Raw genomic sequence first — 20,868 nt, forward strand, 5'->3', positions numbered from 1 at the left:
GCCATCATATGAACAAAAGCAGCCTGGACAACTTGTGTCAGATCTTGCTTCAGTGCCCTTGTAGTGTTTTTAGCACACACACATCGTCTTGTGTCGATTTCGGTCCCTTCAGACTCCGAATGGACTTAATAGATGAATAAATATTCTGTAGTTTGCATGGGATAGCAATTGCGGTCAACTTGCGGTGTAAAGAAGAACATATCATTTAAAACAATTGATGATCATGTTTAAAATGTTGCCAATAAGCTTGGTAAGTTTACAACACGTTGCCGCCATATTGTCCTGCCGCCCACTATAACAACTAAAAACATGAGATGACCCCAAAACAACAAATAAATAAAAATCCATGTTGTTCTTATGTAGGAAAAGAGTCAAAATCAGCCAAAAAGAAAAAAGATCAAAATCTTGCCCAGCAGGAAAAAAAATATCATATTAATGTGAATTAATATGAAAGACGGTTTATTTATCTACTTCAAATCTTAAATCTGTGGCTTCATCACGTAACGCTCCACATTTTATAACCCAATGAGATGTAAACATGTGGACTGCACTTCTTAAACACTGAACTTATTTAGACGCCATAAATAAATAAATAAATAAATACTCTGGGCTGCTGCTTCTGCAGCCCTTGGCCCCGCCCCCCGCCTGTCATGGTAACGGCTGTGCTTGCCATTGGCCCCGCCGTGGAGGGCTAATCACAGCCATGTTAAGACTTTGAGGAACTGGTGTAAATTGTGGAAAACGGCAAAAATAAATTAATTGGTGAGTTTAGCAAAAAAAAAAAAAAAACTACGACGGCGTATTAGAGCCACGTATAAATATATATTTTTGGGGTAGGCGGGGGCAATATTCCAAGAATTTTCTTTGCAAATTTGCAACTCAGAAACTTACAAGAAATTTATAATTAAAAAAATTTGCGTTTTTTTTTTTCCCCCCCCTGAGATTACGCCGCCATAACATACAGCCACGAAAAAGAAAAAAAAAAGCCTTTCAGACCTGCATTAGGGTTTAAAAAGGTTTGCTTCTCATTTCTTTGTAAAGTATATATTATTTTCTATTATTTTCTAATCACACCATTTTAGTGGGAGAAGGTAATAATCCTCTACTTTTGAATGCTGCAGGGATTTTTTTTTTTCGTGTGTGTGAAGTCTCTGTCAGCACTTTGCTTCTCTCTGCTCGCTCAACTTGACTGTTTGCTGACCGACGGATCCAAAGGCGAAGGGAAATCCAAGAAATTATAATGCTCTTTTTTTCCTTTTTTTTTTTTTATGGCCTCATTTACTTCTGGGCTCCACCTGCTGCTTTTAGAACAAATTTACGCACTTCTTTAATGGCTGAATGTGCTGCCGGCTTGACTGGCCAGTCTCAATTGTTTTGAGCCGGCGTCATTTTCTGCTGCGAATTCCTAATGATGCCCGCTAGAAATAAGGTGGCCAGTTTTTCCCGCAGTCGATGGCAGAAAATGAACTGTTTAGTTACTCATGCAGTCATCACAGCCGTCCGTATTTGCCGTTTTGTTTATGTTTGCGGAAAAGTGAATAATTCATCTCAGCCACCTGCCATGTGTCATGAATAATAAAGCGCTTCGTCGGTGTCAAATACGGGAACCACCGGTGGGATTTCCGCCAGCCGATAAAAATCGAGCTTGTGCCAAAAGTGAGGCTGAATTTAAGTAAATGTCAACAGCACTGATGTCAGTTTTTGCACACAAACAAATCGCCGAGTCGACAAGGAGCTTAGTTTTCCAAGCATGACACAAAGCTCCCTTTGATCCGCGGCTTGTGAGTGTTTTGCTTTTTCATCGGTTTTTCTTGCCATGTCAAAAAAAAAAAAATGAAAGAAGTGAAGCTGCAAGCTGCAATGAATGAGCCCTCGCACCATTTTTTTCCATGGCTAATCATCTAGATTGGCCAAGTACTATTGACTCCTTTTGTTTTTGTAGTTTACTGGATTTGGATTTTGGATTAAAAGATGAATATGTACAATATGAGACAAAAGTTCCAATTTTCAGCTTTCATTTCATGGTGTTTACATCAAGATGAAGACACACACTTTCAAGCGAGCAAAAGTATTGGAACGGATCATTTGGAGGAGCTCAAAGAAGTAAGGTAGGGCGAGACCAACTAAAGATTGAAAATAGGGGTGTCAGGCGATTAATCGCATTACGTCAATAGTTATCTCACGATTAATCGCAAATTTGACGTCTGTTCTTTTATGTACAATAAAATTAGAACTGTCAAACAATTTTTTTTTTTCAGATTAATCACATTTTAGAATTTTGATTAATCTCGATTAATCGCTTAATTAAAAAAAAAAAGCCTTTTTTTTTAAATCTTTTTTTTTTGGTAGATCACTTTTGACATGTTATGAGGACGTCTTCAACATTTTTTGATTCACTGCACACTCTCACCCTCCTTTTTCCTAATCAGTTAATTACTTGCATAATTAAAAATGGAAAAAAATGACCCTAATATTTTGACATGAACGGATATTCTAAATGGGTTACGCAAACATTTATTAAATGCTTTACTTTAATGCATGTAATTATGTTTCTAAAACACAACCTGTGCTACCTTAAACGTAGCCATCTGCTGTCACGTTAAAGGATAATCTGCGTTAATTTATGATTAATGCGATATTTTTTGTGATTAATTAATCAGTTAACTTTACCAGCACGAAATAAAATATATATTTTTTGAGTTTTCTAACTCTTGTTAACAAAAGTGGTTAAAAAATTTTTTTAACTGCATCTTTTAGTCTTCAGTACTAGTTATTATATAATTTAGTCTTCTTCTATAATTAAGTCTTCTTCTAAAAATTGAATTAAAACTAAAAAGATGTACTGAACTGTAAAAAACACGAGTGTGATATTGATTTATGGTAACTTTCTGCCACTAGATGGCATAATTGCATTTGTAAGACATTGGTGGCAGCTCAGTGCATTTTTCTTTTCATAGTAAGAGCAATCTAATCTTTAACATGAAGTAACTCGGGCAATTCTGCTCATTTATAAAATTGCAAAATACAATTTGACCCCAGTCTCCACAAATATATGCATTATTATCAAATTGATTTATTAATTCAATTTACTACCACAAAATTTTGACGTGGACGTGTCTGCTGCAATTCCCTCAGTACACGCTTTCCAAGTAAGGGCCGGTCATTAATGGCGTGTTTAAAAAAAAAAAATAGTGGCGTTAAAGGAACTTTACATTAACTCAAAATTAACGTAGTCATTTTGACACCCCTCATTTAAAAGCAAATACAATCATCTTAAAATAAACTCCAAAGTGTACAGGGAGCAGTAGACACTAAACACAAATGAATTAACCATGCCGTTCCAATACTTTTGCACGGTGCAAAAACAATCATTATGCAGTGTGTTCTCTTGATTAGAACTCGTCATCATCCGTAGTTCTCATCCCTGATCCCTTTCGGCAAAACAAAGGCGTTCCCCGGGCAACCCTGACCCGTCCCATGACTTGACGCGTTGACTGGCAGCCCATTAGCGGCCCATTGATTGGCCGGATGTGGGAATGTGCGAGCCAGCCTAACGAGCGATGAGTCCCCCCCCCCCCCCCCCCCCCCTCGCCGAATGTCAATTGAGAGTGAGGCGGGCCAGGCAAATAAGGTCTTTCCCATCGTCTGAGTGCAGACAACAACACTGTTGTATAGTTAGTTACAATTTCTATGGACTTGGACGGCGTGCGACACAATTCCAAATAAATCTTTTGTGGGAAGGCCCATTAATACCTGCAACAATTCCACATCCCAAGAATTAGTTCTTCAATGAATACTTGATAATGAAATACTGTACGGCACTTCCGGTTTTGTTCTTTTTTCAAATCTACACTAGTTGAGTTTCCAACCAGACATTTTTATTCAAATTTTCAAGAAATACGAAATTAAAACTGAACGGAAACGCTAGAAATTCGAAAAAAAGGCCCAAAATTCGCAAAAAAAGTTTTTATGCTTAAAGGGGGTGGTGTTTTGAAGCGTATCGAAAAAAGGAAAATGCGAATTTTGGCGATTGGAAACGCGTTTTGCAAATAAACGCCGGAAAGACCGGATACACGTCACACGTTCGTTTGTAGTGCCAAAGCAATGTCAGATGATAATGTTTGGGGAGGGGGGGGGGACGAAACATAAATCTTTTTGGAATTAATTAAAGAAACAAATATTGATGTCATTTTAGATGGAAAACCGTAAAGAAACGGTTACGGTTTATCAAGAATTACAAAAGCAAACTCATACGATGCCATCCCACGGCGCAGCCGCTTCCTGGTTTTCTTCTTCTTCTTTTAAATTACTGGTGGATCCCATCCCTCTAGTGTATACCGCCACCTACAGCGGCGGAGTCCCCTCTCAATATTTGCACAAGAACAGATGGAAATAAGTCGCATGTCCGTTTTGCGCACTTTCAGTAAATTTGCTTGAAAATTTTTAAACAATTGGATGGAAAGCGGACTACAGTCTCCAACTAAATATGCATGCCATCTAGTGGCTGGAAGTGGAATTACAGTGTACCCCAATATACAGGAGCGTTGGACAAAAACGGTTATTACCTGTACAAAAAAATGTATCAATGAAATGATGGCAGGTGGGACCTTGGGTTTACTGTCCCTGTAATATTGTTTATTATTATTTCAAATGCATATGCAAATAAAAGCCTCATCCCAAAAGACACCTCAGGGAAATATTTATGAAAATGCGCTATGCCAATTATCCACAGTATGTAAACAAAACAGTATATACGAACCCTCTCGGGTATTAGCCGCAGGCTACGTTGATCGTCAGCTCGCCAGAGGTTCTGATCGACAGCTGCATGCCTCCTGGGGAGGTGAGCGTGAGGACATGCGTGTTCAAGCACTTTCCATCTCCATGTTCAAATGAAGGCGGAAAAAAAAAAAAACCCTGCTGTTCTAAACGCGATCAGACACTCAAGAACCTCGCCGAATGTTGGTGCTAATCAGCGCCACTGTTTTGCCATTTGTCATCCCGCCTCGCTCGCTATGATGCCGGGGAAATGGCGGTTCCTTTAAAGCTCACCTTGATGGTCGTAATGGCTCTGTGGACTCAATCGTGAAAATGGAAACTGCCCCCCCCCCCCACCCCCCCTCCTCAGAAAGCTGTTTAATATGCAAACGACATACTAATGAGGCGTGCGGCCGCTTTTCACGTGAACAGCAGCAACGACGCACATGATAGTTTTTGAGAATGTCGCGCACACGCTCGCCCGCGTGAAACGGTTGTGACAAAAGCAGGCGTTTTAAAGTAGGGGCCAAAACCAATTTCAATGTGGTTGCCAGGTCTGTCGTGAAGTAAACGAGTCACACTCCTGCAGAAAAAAAAAAAATCCCGTAATTTTTTTTTTTTTAGTTCTTGTGATTACGTGTGGGCGGAGAATGGCGCCGAAGTCTGATGACTTGCCAAACCCACAAAGGTCAGAGCTTGATTAGTGCTGTTTGAATTGATTAATCAGTAGATTATTCAATCGATTAATCAGATTCATTTTAATTTTGGATTTAAGTGCATTACAAAAGCAATTTTCCCCCTGATTACTGTTTATTAACTAGTGATTGATCTTTATTTCGTACTCCGTATTCATATAGTGATTTAAAAAAAAAAAAAAAAGGGGGGGGGGGATTGATGTTGTACTGTGTTACCGGTTCGGTTATTGTTTTCCAAAGTAAAAGCCGATGTTTGCAAATGTCTTATTTTGATTAAGCACAGAAGATGTCCTTCTTTCATGAAGGACTACAGAAATCAGTCAACAATTACCGTTGATGTGCTAAAATCTGAAGATTTTGACAATTTTCAATTTAAAAAATGGCTCGATTATTAAAATAGTTGTCGCTTGATTTGATAATCGATTACTTGTCGATTAATCGATTAATTTAATTTGTCTGATGAAAAGATTGTCATTGGTGCCCCATGCTAGCAGAACTGGATGGATTCCAAAAATCTGCTCCTGATGCTCCAATTTCCCAAACTCAAACGCAGCTCCCAATTTCGAGGGCTCCTTCATCATTGCACCGCGCGCACACACACACAATTGAATCAAATATTAACATCAAATTTTAAAAATACATTTTAAAACTAACATGCAACATCGACCTTAACATTACTTTGCTGCGTTTTAATATTTCATCCCGTTATTCAATTGTTAAAATCATTTTTGGGTGAAATAATTCACTTCTTAAAAGCCTTTCTTTGTCGTGATCGTCTGAGTGTGTTTTGAATTGTGCAGTCTTTAGTGATATTTAAGAATGTAGTTATGTTTTATTGACAGGAACAACGCTTAAGCAAACATTTTTTTTATTTTTAATTCCTGTTAGAGACACAAAGGCAAAGCCAATTATCAGCCATCTTGATGCTTTCTCTTGTCAGTTATTGCAAGCGAACAAGAAAAGCTTCCCTTCTAATAGAATAAGGAGACGGACAATATTGTACTTTGAATAGCATAAACAAATGACGGCCAACAATAAGTGGAAAAGGGTGACAGTAAAGAGGCTGCTGGCCTACGGCTTTTAAGTTATTCTTACAGCTACACATACAATTATTAATAATTATATTTATGTGAAGACATTGATCATGTTAATAATTTCTCATATTAATTAGGAAGCAGATAACTACAATATGCTACACTTTATTTCTATGAATGTCTGCCGTATACATTTTCAGGTGATCCCTTCTACAAAATTGCTAGCTAACAAATTGTCCCATCGCGAGTGAGCTATTTTTAGAACAGGCCCGCTGACTACTTTTGTTTCCTCACTCATTTTATTTTCATTATTTAAAAAATATTTATTCCTTCATTACTTATGAATTGATTTTCCAGTTGTTGTTGTTTTTGGGACTACAGTATGCCCACATGTCAGGACTGGTTTAAGTTTCATGATGAACCATTCATCAATCTATTAACAGAAATGCTTTATTTTTTTTGAAAGACAATTTAATCTCAAATTTCCAGTTCAAGGGAAGCAAAAAAGGCATTTGAGGCTGAGAACTATGACCTACATGCCAGCAGTTCCTTCATAATATTTTGGGTTAAAGTTTGCTCAATGTCTATAGTAAATTTTCAAGATCAATGATTAACAATTTCTCGAGCTGTAAAAGCAAACAAAAAACAGGAGAACAAAGATAATTTTGTCCTTGTTTTATTAGTGGCAAAAATCTAGTGTGACATCTTACCTTATATAGTGTGACAACTAACCCATTGGTGGGGCAACATGTCACAGGTTCACGCCCTCTATTTGATGGCTTATAACTGCACTGACACAAAGTATGAAAATGACATGAATACAAAAAGTATACCTAAGACTTTAATCTTTCATCTGGTGTACATTTTGTTTATATATGATGTATTTATTCCAAGAAATATATCAAACCCCCGGTCGCCCCTACCTGGGAGGCCAGTCTCCTCACATAGACACTACAGATCTGACTTTCCCGCTCTCCGTTCATTCCTTGTTCAATGGCACCGTTACAACAAAATTCCTTGAACAACAAATTGCTGCAGTCTGACGCGACTCTCACTTTCTCTCACCTTGACAGCATGCAAATGTGTTGGTTCCACTGTTACAGTATTACTATTTTGTGCAAAATCCAGAACGGGCTTTTCTAACCTCTTCTTAGCTACTTAGACGTGGCATGCAGACATGACACCCACACACACACACTTGTACTTATATAATTGTGAGGACATCCATAGACAGTGCATTTCCTAGCCCCTAACCCCAACCATCAAAAATGATTGCCTACCCCCCCATTTCTTACCCTAACCTCAACCATAACCCAACTCAAACCTAAACTCTAAAACCAAGTCTTGACCCTCAAAAATAGGTCTTGAGTTGTGAGGACCGGCCAAAATGTCCTCACTTCACCCAAAAAATGTTGGACCTCACAATGCAGTATGTACAAGTGTACACACCCCCACACACACACACACACACACACCGTCACAGTCTGCGCTGCTGCTGCCTCCAGATAAGTCTGCCTCCATAGACCAGTGTCTTTGTACATCAGTGGGAGCAGAGGATGAAAGCAATAGCAGCAAGTGAACTCATGTTGTTAATTTGTCTCGACACTAAAGACCCAGCAAGAGCCCGAGACAAGTCACCCCCACACCCCCCCCCCCTAAAAAGAAAAAAAACACTCCCGCCTTTGTGCCCTTTTGTGAACAAGCTCTCACCCGTCCGTAACCTTTTGCGCCACCCTCCTCCTCCTCCTCCTCCTCACGCCATCTTCCAGTATTGCTTCCCTTCCGCGAGCATTTGGCTCAAAGGTGATACGAGCGTTTTTTGTTTTTTTTGGCCACTAAGGTCTGTTCTGACAGATTACGAAGGATTACATTGACACAGAGGCACGTATAGGCCGCTAGAAATGTTGTCGGCTGGGGCTTTGCATTCTATAAAATGCAAGGTTGCTTATTTTTCAGGGAGGGGTGGGAGTGTGCATGCTAAGAAACATCTAAAAAAAAAAAAACGGGGTGAGTCAGAGGTCAAAGCAAGAGGGCAAGAGGCGATGATCGAACAAGCGAAAGGCTCACAACAACAAAAACGAGCCCGCTAATGCAGATCAAGAGCTTCTTTAATTGACTTCCTGGCGCCGTCTCAATTCTATTCTAGCTTTTTAATCCCGTGCACAATCCAAACAAGCACTCGTAAGAGAGGGGAGCAGCGATACATCCGAGGAGAAGGGGGACACCTGCGTGCAGTTCAGTACAACCTTCCTTCCGGGACAATCCAAGGCCGCGACGTCCCAGCGGCTGTGCTAGCAATCACACTTGAGAGCGCTAATAAGCGACCTCTTGACAGCCACGTGCTGCTGAATTCAATATTGCGGCTTGTCCAATGACATGCCGCCCATTTCGTGGCGGTTTGGACTTTTTAACTTGTTGCAATGGATCCAGAGGGTATTCGCAGTGCTTAGGTTTTTTTTTTTTTTTTTATCATATCTTACATTAAAATCTCATTGCGAAATAGTCCATTTATTTATTTATTTATTTTTCAAAATTCTACACACAAACGAGAGCCCCAGTAGTTCCAGACTACTTTGATTTATTCGATGACGGACGTCCTTCAAAGCAGGAGACTTCACTGGATCTTTGCCTCAAGAAAGACAATCCTGTCTCAAAGGTAGACGGACAATTGCCTTTGATTCATGCTTGCATGTAATGTCTGCTGTGTAGGACCTTATAAAGACAGGGGTGTGCCTAATTAACTCAATTCACCAATTAAGTTGGAGAAACATTGCAGTGATGATCAGTAGTTGGATTTCCATCCTCCCATTTTTATTCGCATTTTTAAGAAATGCGAAAAGAAAACTAATGGGAACGCCAGAAATTAACTCATTCACTGCCATTGACGGCTATAGACGTCAAATATTCATTTGAACTATTTCTATTAGTTAAACATTTTTTTCCATTTTTGTTAACAAGAGTATGAAAAACTAGAATTTTTTTATTGTACATTTAGAACAGATATAAATTTGAAGTCATGCGATTAATTATGATTAAAAAAAATTATCGCCTGACGCTCCTAATTTTTAACAATCTTTTCTTTAATTGTGTCAGGTGAATTGTTTTTTTTTTTTAAATTGTAATTAATCACATGACTTCAATATTTAACTCCCGATTAATCATAAATGTTATATCTGTTCTAAATTTACAATAAAAAAATTTGGTTTTTATACTCTTGTTAACAAAAGTGGAAACATTTTTAAACTAATAGAAACAGTTCAAATGAATTTTTTACGTCATCAATGGCAGTGAATACGTTAATAAGTAGGATAGTCAGGAATAGCTTTTATGTTTTCTAGGATCTACTCTTGACTTTTAGGGGAAATGCTAAGAAAACTGATTCTTAGAATGTGTCCACTAGAAGCAACTTTTTGCACTAAGAATCTTTAGGAATGCGGCCACAGATCCATAATATCAACTTGGAAGTACCGTAAATTCCCAGGCTGAATTTTGGGTCCAATAGGTGTCTGCAAAGAAACTGACATCAAATGGTGGGACGAATAAAAGAAGGTGTTTCTTTTGGACCTCACTACTTTAACTGTATCTTGAAGGAACGTAGTTTGTTCTAAAACTTTTTATTATTCCTGGCAACAAAAAAAAAAAAGCAAGTGAAGAAATGAGACACAGAATGTTATTGGACATTAATGACGTCTACCACACAATAAGCCTTCAAATCCATGTGAGGAAGAAATAAATACAACCAAGTCACCTTGCCTCAAAACAAAAACGATAACCGCAATTATTGTTTTCTTTCTAGTTGTGGTGGTTATTAAATGTCATTTTCACAGCTCGCCGTGCTGCTGCGCCTCGTTAATCCACAGCTCCTCGTGCATTCAAGAAAACAATTTGGGTTTTTTGTCAGCAAAGACAAACCCCAAAACACGCCAGAGTCATTTTGGCAAACTAAACCGAAACGGTCGCCAACCGTCACGTTGTCTAACGAGTTTGCGGGCAGTCAACCTTGAGGTGTTCCTGTGCAACCAGGATTTAGTAGGATTTTTGTACAGAAATTACTGACCAAATTCAAGGCTTTGACAACTTTTCAGATGGAGAGCTGAATTAGAAATGAGGTTGATGCACAGGACTCGGACTTACTAAAATCAAAACAAAAAAGCCTTTTATATTAAAATTATCCAGCACATGTAGTTCTTGGGACTAATCGTTCCCTTTTGTTTGACTGTTTTTACAGAAAATTAATCTATGAAAATTTTTACTATTATCCCCCCCCCCCACCAATTTTGCCGTCGTCAAGTAGTCACTTTCCCCACTTTCTCAGGTGCCAGCGGTGTCCCGGGAAAGAGCTTTCTAATGCCGATTCACCTCTAAAACTGCAGGTATAATTTAACCTAGCACATTTAATGGTGCTCAGCATTGTTTCTGGTCTCGGGTCTTAATTTGTGCAGCATAGACCTTTAAAAAAAAAAAAAAAAAAAAAGAAGAAGAAAAAGTTCCAGTGCAAAGAAGCTGAAGCGTGAGCTTTTCATCGGTGCGGGACAATGGACATAAGATGTTTGATAATGATGAGGCATTTTTAAGCGGGTTTTCCTCCAGGTATTGATTTCCAATGATGGCATATTTGATCAGGAGTTACATTGCAGTGGTACCTTTTTGATTTTCTGTTGAGATCAATGTCCAAACTGTCACATCATCACCGTCATAAAACCGAGCTGTGCAGTCAATATTTTTAAGTTAAAATTATTAGCCATCATCACAAGCTAATCACTTACATTTTATTCCAAAACAATCATAATATAGCTAACTAAACTTCAATATTAACTGTAAATCATTCACATATTTAACACATGTAGAGCACTACATTTTCATCACAAAAGACAAAAAAGCACAGCTAGCCAGTCAGCTGATAGCTAGTTAGCATGATAAGCTAACGTAGCAGTCTAAACCTTTACTCGGTTTCTCTTTGTCAAAAAATACAAATAAATGTAACTCTTATGCACAAAAGCAGCCACAGAAGATTCAACCAAATGTTAATTCAGATTTTAAAAAAGCGACCCGACGTCAGAGAGAACCAGTTGGAAGCTAGCTAGAGCAAGAAGCTCATGTAGCAATCGACGTATTTTGGTTATGGTACAAACAAATCTTGTTTAAACATTAACTGTAAAACATTTTACGGAGGAGACTCTACCTTTTGAGCACGAGTGACAAGCATATGGCAGCTAGCTAGTCAGCGGCTAGATAGTTAGCCAGTGTGAGATGCTAAAGTATAGAAGCCGCCATCTTTACTTCCTTGTCAACAAACAAAAACTGGGGGTCAAACACCCTGGAAGTCGTTTGGCCACAAGGCAAAGCAATGCAGCGTTATTTCTAAAGCCGGGATGGGCGACTTAAATGGCCACAAATTTTTCATCTGTGGTTCTGGTGGTAGTCAAGCCCAGTTAGAGGCCACTTCTGCTGAAAGAGTCAATGGGGAAACCTCAGACCGCCATTGTTAATCCTTTTGTTGGTGTTTGAAAGGAAGTGGAAGTGAGGTGTGCGGGCTGCAGACGTTTTCAGTCCTACTCTGAATTTTACAAGCTTTTAAGGTGTTCTGACATTTTGAACCTCTCACACAAACCTTTTGAACAGCACATTTGACATTTTGTGCTACAGCAGCCTTACGCGGCACCAAGACAAACCTCGCAATAAACTTCGTATACCCTGTAATATTTCACCACACAGCACACAAGCTATATTTATAATTTTATACGGCTATATTACCTTGCCTCAACAAGTTTAGCGCGTGAGTGTGTGTGTGTGTTAGTGCGCAGCCATTCAAGATTAATGCTGCTGCTTTTGCTCCCCACGCACAAAACCCCCTTGTGTTAGTTTTTCACTTTTTTTCTGCACAGGGAGCAAGAAAAAAAAAAAAAAACACATTTTGCCACAACTGTCTTAGATTTGTCACTAAAGTGGGACGCTATCACACACGCCGAGTCGCCCAGCAGGCTGTGAAATGACTTCCTAAAAGTGTGTGTGTGTGTGTGTGTGTGTGTGTGTGTGTGTGTGTACCTTGCAGGTTGTCCCAGGCCACAGGGTGAGGCAAACAGTATCTGCAGGTGACAAGCTACCAACAATCAGGTAACGCACACATACAACCACACACAGGAAGAGAGAGACGGGCCTCCGCCAAGGCTCAAATATTTTGTCGGCTGAGAAATCAATGAGTTGAACGCCTCCGGTCTAAAATCTCAAAAACGACAAGGAAAGTAACTTTTATCTATAATCCATAATTTATTAAGGAGCTAATGGGCAAAATGACAAAGGGAAACTATATTGAACCCTTGAAGATGCCTGAGAACCACATCATGGAAATCGTGGAATTTAATGGTACACAGTAAATCCTGTAGTGCAAATTTGACGTAAGCGTAAGATTTACACTAGGAAGAGAGTAAAAAAAAAAAAAAAAAAACTCGCTCAAGGGTTGAGGAGTCAAATTCACGACCTTCATCTTGTGGCAGTCCCCCCACACTACCACCTGAGCTTTGCCCCTCCTCCTGTTTGCTTTTCTCCAAGAGACCCAACGCATTGTTTTTGGTCTCTTGAAGTACGCAAGATTCCATGCAATGATGGAATCCGCTGCAGTTGACATGAGCAAGACCCATAAAACAAAACTGCACCTTTCACAGTGGGCCGTCTAAGTTCGGATGGGTTATCGTTAATTTTTTATTTTTTACTTGATCGCTAATCTGTGATGGGCCAAAGAAATTCTGATTGTGTAGCCTAAAGCCAAGACTCCAGGTTGATATATGAAAATCTGTAGATGGGAAGTCATGCATAAAGAAAACCCGCACAGATGAAAGCCTGATATTCTTACTTGGACCTCCCAAGAATCGCCAGCAGCTGTGCACACACTTCACGTTCCACTTTCATGACTCTGTAGGACGCGCGCACACACACACACGGCAGCCAGCGCTGTCCCTGGTCCAAATTAGCATGCACACGCTCCACCTCAGCTTTATTGCAAACTGGCGCTGTCCAGCGTGCTGAAAGAAAAAGACGCCCAGTAGCGAAGTGGGAATATAAATCTCAGCAAAATATTTTGGCATGCCAAGCGGCTATCAGCGTTACGGCGGCCAGCCTGGCATCGGCGGCGTGCGGGTGCTTAAACGCTGGCTGTTATCTCGCAAAGGGGGAGCCCAGTTAAAACACACAGTTCATTTTCTCAAGGAAAATACGGCCTTCGCCTCCTCGGGAAGGGCCTTTTGGTTTGGGATGCCGTTTTTGCACCTCCTTTGGCTTTTTACTCGTTGGATTGATAAGTGCAGACAAATGTGAAAACTTTAAACTTATTGAGGTGGCGATTCTTGAATTGTGTTCTGAGGATTTTTTTTTTTTTTTTTTTCCCAATGTGTTATTCATTCTGACAAGTCCGCATTTCAAAATAACGATGCGGTTTTATTTTAAGCTGAGACAATCTAAAGTAATAAATAAAATGGTGAATGCTTCCAAACCTTTTCTACGTCCCTAATGAATAGACAATGTTGCGGCTGTTGAAGTTGTTTGGTGAACCAAGTAAAACAACAAACAAAAAACTGGTCAATTATTAAAATAAAGAAACCTACAATAAAATCTGTATTAACACAACTGCAAGCAGAAATGTTAAATATGAAATATTTAAATGCCCAAAGAAATGCCCTCAGCTCATTTTCTAGCGTGACTTATTCATGATGGCATATTGCTAAACATGAAATGTTACCGGTTTTGTTGTATTTTTTTGGGGTGAATTTACCATCAATGAAAAGAGTGGTGATCAATTTCACATTCACATTGACGGCAGTATTTGTAGCCGCATGCGCCACCGTTGTCATATACCTTGACATGACAAAGGCGAGCTTTCCAATTCCTTCTTTGAAACTTTTGTCGCTCGCTTGAGGTAAATAACGAGCCAAGAAACTACTGTATAATAGTCTCCTTTGCTTGCATGTTTCTCAACTAGCCTCTGTGAGCTACTCTGCGCATAAGGAAATGATTGAATTGTCTCCCCCCCTCCAGTCTCTGATTGGCTAGTTTTGTCTCGCCGTGAACACGTTACGATATCAAGAAAATGGAATTACGGGGTTAGGATGGGGAGGGATGGTTTTCCAAATGATCATTAGCATAATATCCTACTGTCCAAGTAACACTGTACAGGTTTTTTTTTTTTTTTTACTTGGCTATGAAATATAACGCCAATAGCTCGTGTTATGTTGAATAACAACCCCGTCAATATCCATAGATCTGTGTGTGTGTGTGTGTGTGTGTGTGTGTGTGTGTGTGTGTGTGCGTGTGCGCGCATACAGCTTTTACACAGGCCAAATTCAAGCCAGTTTTAAAATCAATTTCCAAGCTTGTATAGATTTTTATTATCATTATTATTTTTTTATTTAATTTTTTTTACAGCTGTGCAATGCTGCAGGTCCGCAGTCAATTTTCCCCATAGGAATCTGTTGCCATCATAAAAACACAGCAACATTTTAATATTCTGACCTGTCACAAGTGTGTAAAACAAAAAAAAGCTAAATTCTGCATACTGTGACTAAATGAAAGTCAAATGAATGAAGACAACTCATTCGCTGACACGTGGAAAATCATCTTTGTGTTTAATACATTAAATGTCACACGCGGGTAAAAATGAGGGAACTGACGTATGGTGTAAATAAGATACATGGCATAGATCTGTAGCTTATGTGGAAATTTGGAACATTCATAAAATAAAATAAAATTCATTCATCACATATTTTTGCATTCTAATCCGAAAAAAGACGATGTGTGTATAAATTAAAATTCTGTCCATCGGATTAAAACATTCAAACCAGACTCGACAAACCACCAAAAACGAAGAAGTAAAAGGACTAGATCACTCTCCATACTTAAACCCAATAGAGAATGCAGCTAAAGTTGAGACATGACAATGCGAACTGCATGTTTGTTTTAAAAAGTAGGGAGTTAAAGTCAACTAGTTGACGAATCGACTTCACGACTCGGCACGGACGTCTAAAGCTTGCGGTCAGCTAATTGCTATAATCACTTATTTTTGGAACCTTGTCAACGGACGCACGCAGCACTTTTGATTCGCCCGTCTGCTTTCATACGACTACCTCAGCCAGGCAATATGAAAAAAAAAAGAAAAAAAAGTGGTCGTGGATGAGGATAGTTGCAAGCCTGGCTGACTTTGGTTACTCCAATTGCCGCCTGTCTTCAAATATTCATTCGGGGTGTCAGCGGGATCGAGGTAGCGGCGGCGAGGAACGAGGACGGCGGCGCAAAGTGAAGCTCCCGGCTTCGTCGGCAAAATGTTACGTCTAATCATGCGCGAACGACAACTGTGTGCTAACGAGAGAGCGGAAGTTGTGCGATTCAAGCGCCGCCAGCATCACAACACTGACGTCGGTGTGGAAAGTTGGCGTGTGCTACAAATGTGGGGAGCTATTTGACAAAAATTGAGATTGGTTTAAAATGGAAGTCAAGCCTTATACAAGAAACACGCAAGTGAAATAAAAACGGTTAAAAAATTGAAATGTGCAATTTTTTGGAAGCCTTTGCTAACAAGTGGAAACACTTAACGTCCGTAAAATCCCCAAATATCGCAGCTCTGATATTTTCCGAGGCCGAGTTGGACATAAGTAGAAATGTTCTTCTCCATTTTTGTGAAGATTGATAGCATTTTTTTGGGCATTAATCAACGTTAAGCTTTTTCTATGGAGTTGAAAAAAATATTGGGGCAATCGGAGGTTAAAGTGGACATAAGTAGATGCCCACATACATTTTGGTGATATTTGATCGGAGTTTTTCTGACATCAAGTGATGTTTCGGCAATATATCGCGATATTACCGTGCACAATTCTCGCGGCGAAATACATTTTTTAACATCCATTTTTGATGGAAATATTCAACAAAACATCATACTTGAGGTTAGCTTTTAAACCTGCAGGAGTCAAAAAATATCACAGGTGCTTCATGAAACTTCATTTGTCCATTTGTCTGTCTGGTTAGCTGTTTAGCTACATAGCTAGCTAGCACCTTTAAACCAAGAGTGCCATCTAGAGTAAAAAAGAAATCACAGGTGCTTCATTTGTCTGTCTGTCTGGTTAGCTGTTTAGCTAGCTAGCTAGCTGGCCCATTTTAACCATCCATTTAAACCCAGCGCCATCTAGAGGGGTCAAACTATCACAAGTGTTTCATGAAGCTTCATTTGTCTATTACTGCTGATTAGTATTTTCAAAATTTTGAATTAAAAAAAAAAATTGCAATAATCGACTCATAGATTCATATCATGATGAATCGGTATCTAATCGAATCGTGACCTATAAATCGTGATACGGATCGAATCGCCAGGTACGAGGCAATTCACACCCCTAATATAAAATATTGGGGCAATTGTTCTATTCGCAGAGTTTGAAGTGGGCAAAAGGCGACGTAAATGTTGGTGATATTTGATCAGAAGTGTTTTAGTCTGTCCCTCGATGATGTCATCACATAATCAACTTTCAGCCCCAAAAATGTCTGCTACTTTGCGGAGATCTCTATTTTCAATCTACGTGATGGTTAGTATACTTCACTACTGCATTAGGTGAGTGATGTAGTTCAATTTCCGAATGGGAAAAAAAAAAAAGTGGCTGCGTTGAAGGTTGTGAATGAGCAATCCCCTTCCGTTACCCGCCGAATTTGCCATTAAAATTCAACAAGAGGCAGCCTCGGAGAGAGGTTACATTATTGGCGGGCGGGAGCACACACACACACTCGCACACGTGCGCGCGCATGCACGCACGCACGCACGCACGCAGCTGGTGTGCCTGACTCCAGCAGACAAGCAGAAAAAGAGCCGGGCTGCTCCGAGCTTCGAGCTGCGCGTCTTGTTTTTCCACCTCCTGTTCATTTCAAGAACTTTACGGAGGTACGAGGCAGGATAGACGAGAGTAAGGAAGCAAGCGGTGCGAAAAGAAGCAGCATCAAGTCCCGGTGAAGCGGTGGAGCCGGGAGCCAAGGGGGAGCTATGCCATCTCCCGCAGAGTGGAGCCCAGTCCTCCTGCGTCGCGTGTCGGAGCTGCAGCATGGTGCCCCTCTCCGGACCCTGGACCCACCGCCTCGCCGCCCCCGGGAGACCCCCGCGCCTCCTCCTCCTCCTCCTCCCGCTCCTGCTGCTACTTATGGGCGCCCTCTCGTCGCCGGAGCCCTGCCTGCTGCCGCCGCCGTCTTGCCACGTCCTCGCCCGGATCGGACACACCGTGCGCCTCGGCGCGCTGCTGCCCGCCCGCCAGCCGGCCCGGATACAGAACGCGCTCAACCGCGCCCTAGCTAGCCTCCGGCACCAGAGCGCCTCCGCCGCCGCCTCCGCCACCACCTCGGACTCATCCGCCGGCTCCGCCGCCACCTCCACCACCCCCGGCAGCCTCCCGCTGCTGCCCTACAATCTGAGCCTGGAGGTGGTGGCTCGCTCCCCGCTGGGGTGGGAGCCGGCGTCGCTGTCCCGGTGCGCCTGCCAGGAGCTGGCGGTGCGCGGGGTGACCGCCGTGCTCGCCTTCCCGCGCTCCGGCGAGGAGCTGGTGCAGGTGGAGTTTCTCTCCTCTTTTCTGGAGACCCCCTTCATCTCCATCCTGGAGGACACCGAGCCCCTTGTCACGAAGGTACGAAGCATGCGTTGCGTGCACGCGCCCGTGCGTGCGTGTGCGTGTGTGTGTATTGTTGCTGCACCTCTGCTCCAAACTGTTGTCGTTACTGTTTTTAAAGGCTGGTTATCTCACAAAGTGCAGTAAATGTCTGCGAAATCAATGCACTGGAGTGTGAAAGGAAATTGCAACACAAATGAGCACATTGAATACATCCTGACATCAATAGTGTTTGTTTTGTTTTTTTCTCCCAAGGACTTAATAGAAATCATCAGGTGTTCCACGGGAAATGATCCAACGAACTTAAAAAGGTTATATACCATCTTTTAGAGCTGTCAGACTTAACCGATTAATCAACAAGTAATTGATTATCAAAGTAATCGACTAATAATCGAGTTGTCGTTTGAAGCCATTGTTTAACTTCACTTAAATTCCCAAAAATTTCAGTTTCTCAACAGAATTATTTACAGATTTTTCTGTAGCCCGTCATCCAATCAGTACGTTATCTTTTTTATTATTATTTTTATTATGATTTGCAGGCATCAGTTTTTACTCAATAACCAAACTGGAAAACTTGGAACATTTGCTGAGCGTGGTGATGGACTTGGAACCGAAATCCGACCGGGAAAATACTCGTCAACGGGTTCGGGGGGGGGGGATGCGGATGACGGACGACAAGCGCAGCAACTAACGACCGATATCCAGTGTTTACTATTCTTCGTTCATCAATGGCGGGAGGGAAGTGTGCTTAGCCATCAAGGAAACTTGGCAGGGGGGGAGGGTTGCCTTGAAATCAGTTTCAAAAAGATTAGTGAGTTCACAATTTTTTTAAATCACTAAACATTACAAAAATAAGAATCATTGGTTAATAAGCAGTAATCAGCGGCGGGAAAAAAGCTTTTGTAATAGCCTTTAATGCAAAAATAAAAATGTATCTAATTATTTGATTCATTGGTGAATAGACTGACTCTAAAAATATTCGATAGTTGACAGCACTTGCAGTAAATACTCAACCACTAGATGGCACTAGGCGCAATTAATTAACTTGTGTCAATAAAGGTTGGGAAAAGCAGTTTCAGAGTTCATCCTCGGTGTCCTTTCAGTGCTGGCGAACCTGCAGGCCCCTTCGCATGCATGTTTAATATTCCTCCGCTTTTGCGTTCGACTCTCAAGCCCCTCCAGCACAAGCCCTTTTATTTACGGTATTCTTATTATTCCTTCAAGCTGGCTCTGCAAAGTCTTGACTGCCTGCCTGTGTGTGTGTGTGTGTGTGTGTGCGTGTGTGTGCGCGCGCGAGATGAGGTGTTTAGCTTCCTCTCCGAGTGAATCACTCCCAACAGTTGAGTCACGGATAGATTGACGCTGCCGAGTCGCGCGGCGCCTGCTTCCTGTCAACGTGTGTGGACCAGTATTTATGTGTTTGTGCTGTGCGGTGTTCCGATGGGCGTGTGTGTGTGTGGGGGGTCTTGTTTTTGTTACATAGTGGTGCCAAAATTTCGGGATTTCACAGAGTTGTGGGGCCCACCCGTCCATGCGAGGCCATTTTGATGGGCCCCATAAGTTTAGACCTCTTTTTGAGGGTCAAGACTTGGTTTTAAAGTTTAGGTTTGAATTGGGTTATGGTTGAGGTTAGGGTAAGGAATGGGGGTCGGCAATCATTTTTGATGGTTGGGGTTATGGGGAAGGGGCGAGGAAATACATGATGTCGATGGGATGGCCCCACAAACATAGTAAAACAAACGTGTGTGTGTGTGTGTGTGTGTGTGTGTGTGGGTTTATATTCATCATGGGGATAATTTTCTGGGTTTTTACTATCATTGTGGGGGCCACGTGTCCTTGTGGGGACATTTTGGTGGTCCCCATGAGTCCAAACCTCTTTTTGACGGTCAAAACGTGGTTTTAGAGTTTAGGTTTAAATTAGGTTATGGTTGAGGTTAGGGTTAAGGAATGAGGGTAGGCAATCGTTTTTGATGGTTGGGGTTAGGGGGAGGGGCTAGGAAATGCATTATGTCTATGGATGTCCTCACAATTATATAAGTGTGTGTGTGTGTGTGTGTGTGTGTGTGTGTGTGTGTGTGTGTGTGTGTGTGTGTGTGTGTGTGTGTGTGTGTGGCCTGCTCCACACACGTTTTATGTATAGGATACACTTTGAATGACTCCAAAAGTCATCAGCTTCCACTGGAATTTTCTGCAAACAAAATATGCCTCAAAATTCTAACAAAACTTGGAATTGGCTAAATTATACGTTATAAAAGGTTAAATGCAAATGCATTGCAATTAAGTTGAATACATTGAAATTGTACTTAAATGTACTTTGTTTGATCACAATTATTATACTTTGTACATTTTGAATATTTCAATTCAGTGATTCTTTGGCCTACCACTAGAGGGAGCACGTGTACCACCAGTGATACTCCAAAAACATTCCTTTGTGTCTGGTTGGGAATTACTGACTTAAACTAGATAAAAATGTAAACTTTCATTAATATATATCAGATTTTCAAAAATGCTGATCTTTCGGCTCTGATTTGTTAGCCCATTAGCAAAATGGTCATTTTTAGTCTACACTCTAAAAACAGTTGGGTAAAAATAACCCAAAAATGAACCGATCATCTACTTGGGTCTATTCGACCCAATTTTAAGTCAAGAAATTGGTCTTTTAGTGTAAAACAACTGGTAAATATTGTTCAGACTTTTTACTTGGGTCAAAAAATTGGGTCGTTTTGTATAAAACAACCCAAAAAGTTGACCCAGAAAGTGTTA

General features: G+C 40.9%; 1 protein-coding gene across 4 annotated transcripts in view; it reads left to right on the forward strand.

Annotated features, from left to right (window-relative positions):
- grin3ba (glutamate receptor, ionotropic, N-methyl-D-aspartate 3Ba) overlaps positions 1–20,868 on the forward strand; it is a 152,107-nt gene that overhangs the window by 29,662 nt on the left and 101,577 nt on the right. For 3 of the 4 annotated variants that reach the window (XM_086095528.1, XM_086095529.1, XM_086095530.1), the window contains exon 3: positions 12,537–12,598. Coding sequence is in view for 1 of the 4 variants with exons in the window: in XM_086095527.1 (XP_085951653.1) it covers positions 17,551–18,123 (573 nt within the window). In the remaining 3 variants the exon portion in view is untranslated. Of the gene's footprint in view, positions 1–12,536; positions 12,599–16,815; positions 18,124–20,868 lie in introns of those variants that run through there. The other variant, XM_086095527.1, reaches the window with a different exon arrangement.

This window comes from Leptonotus elevatus, chromosome 14, assembly GCF_054856555.1.
Source record: "Leptonotus elevatus isolate MCC_2025b chromosome 14, RoL_Lele_1.0, whole genome shotgun sequence".
NCBI lineage: Eukaryota > Metazoa > Chordata > Actinopteri > Syngnathiformes > Syngnathidae > Leptonotus > Leptonotus elevatus.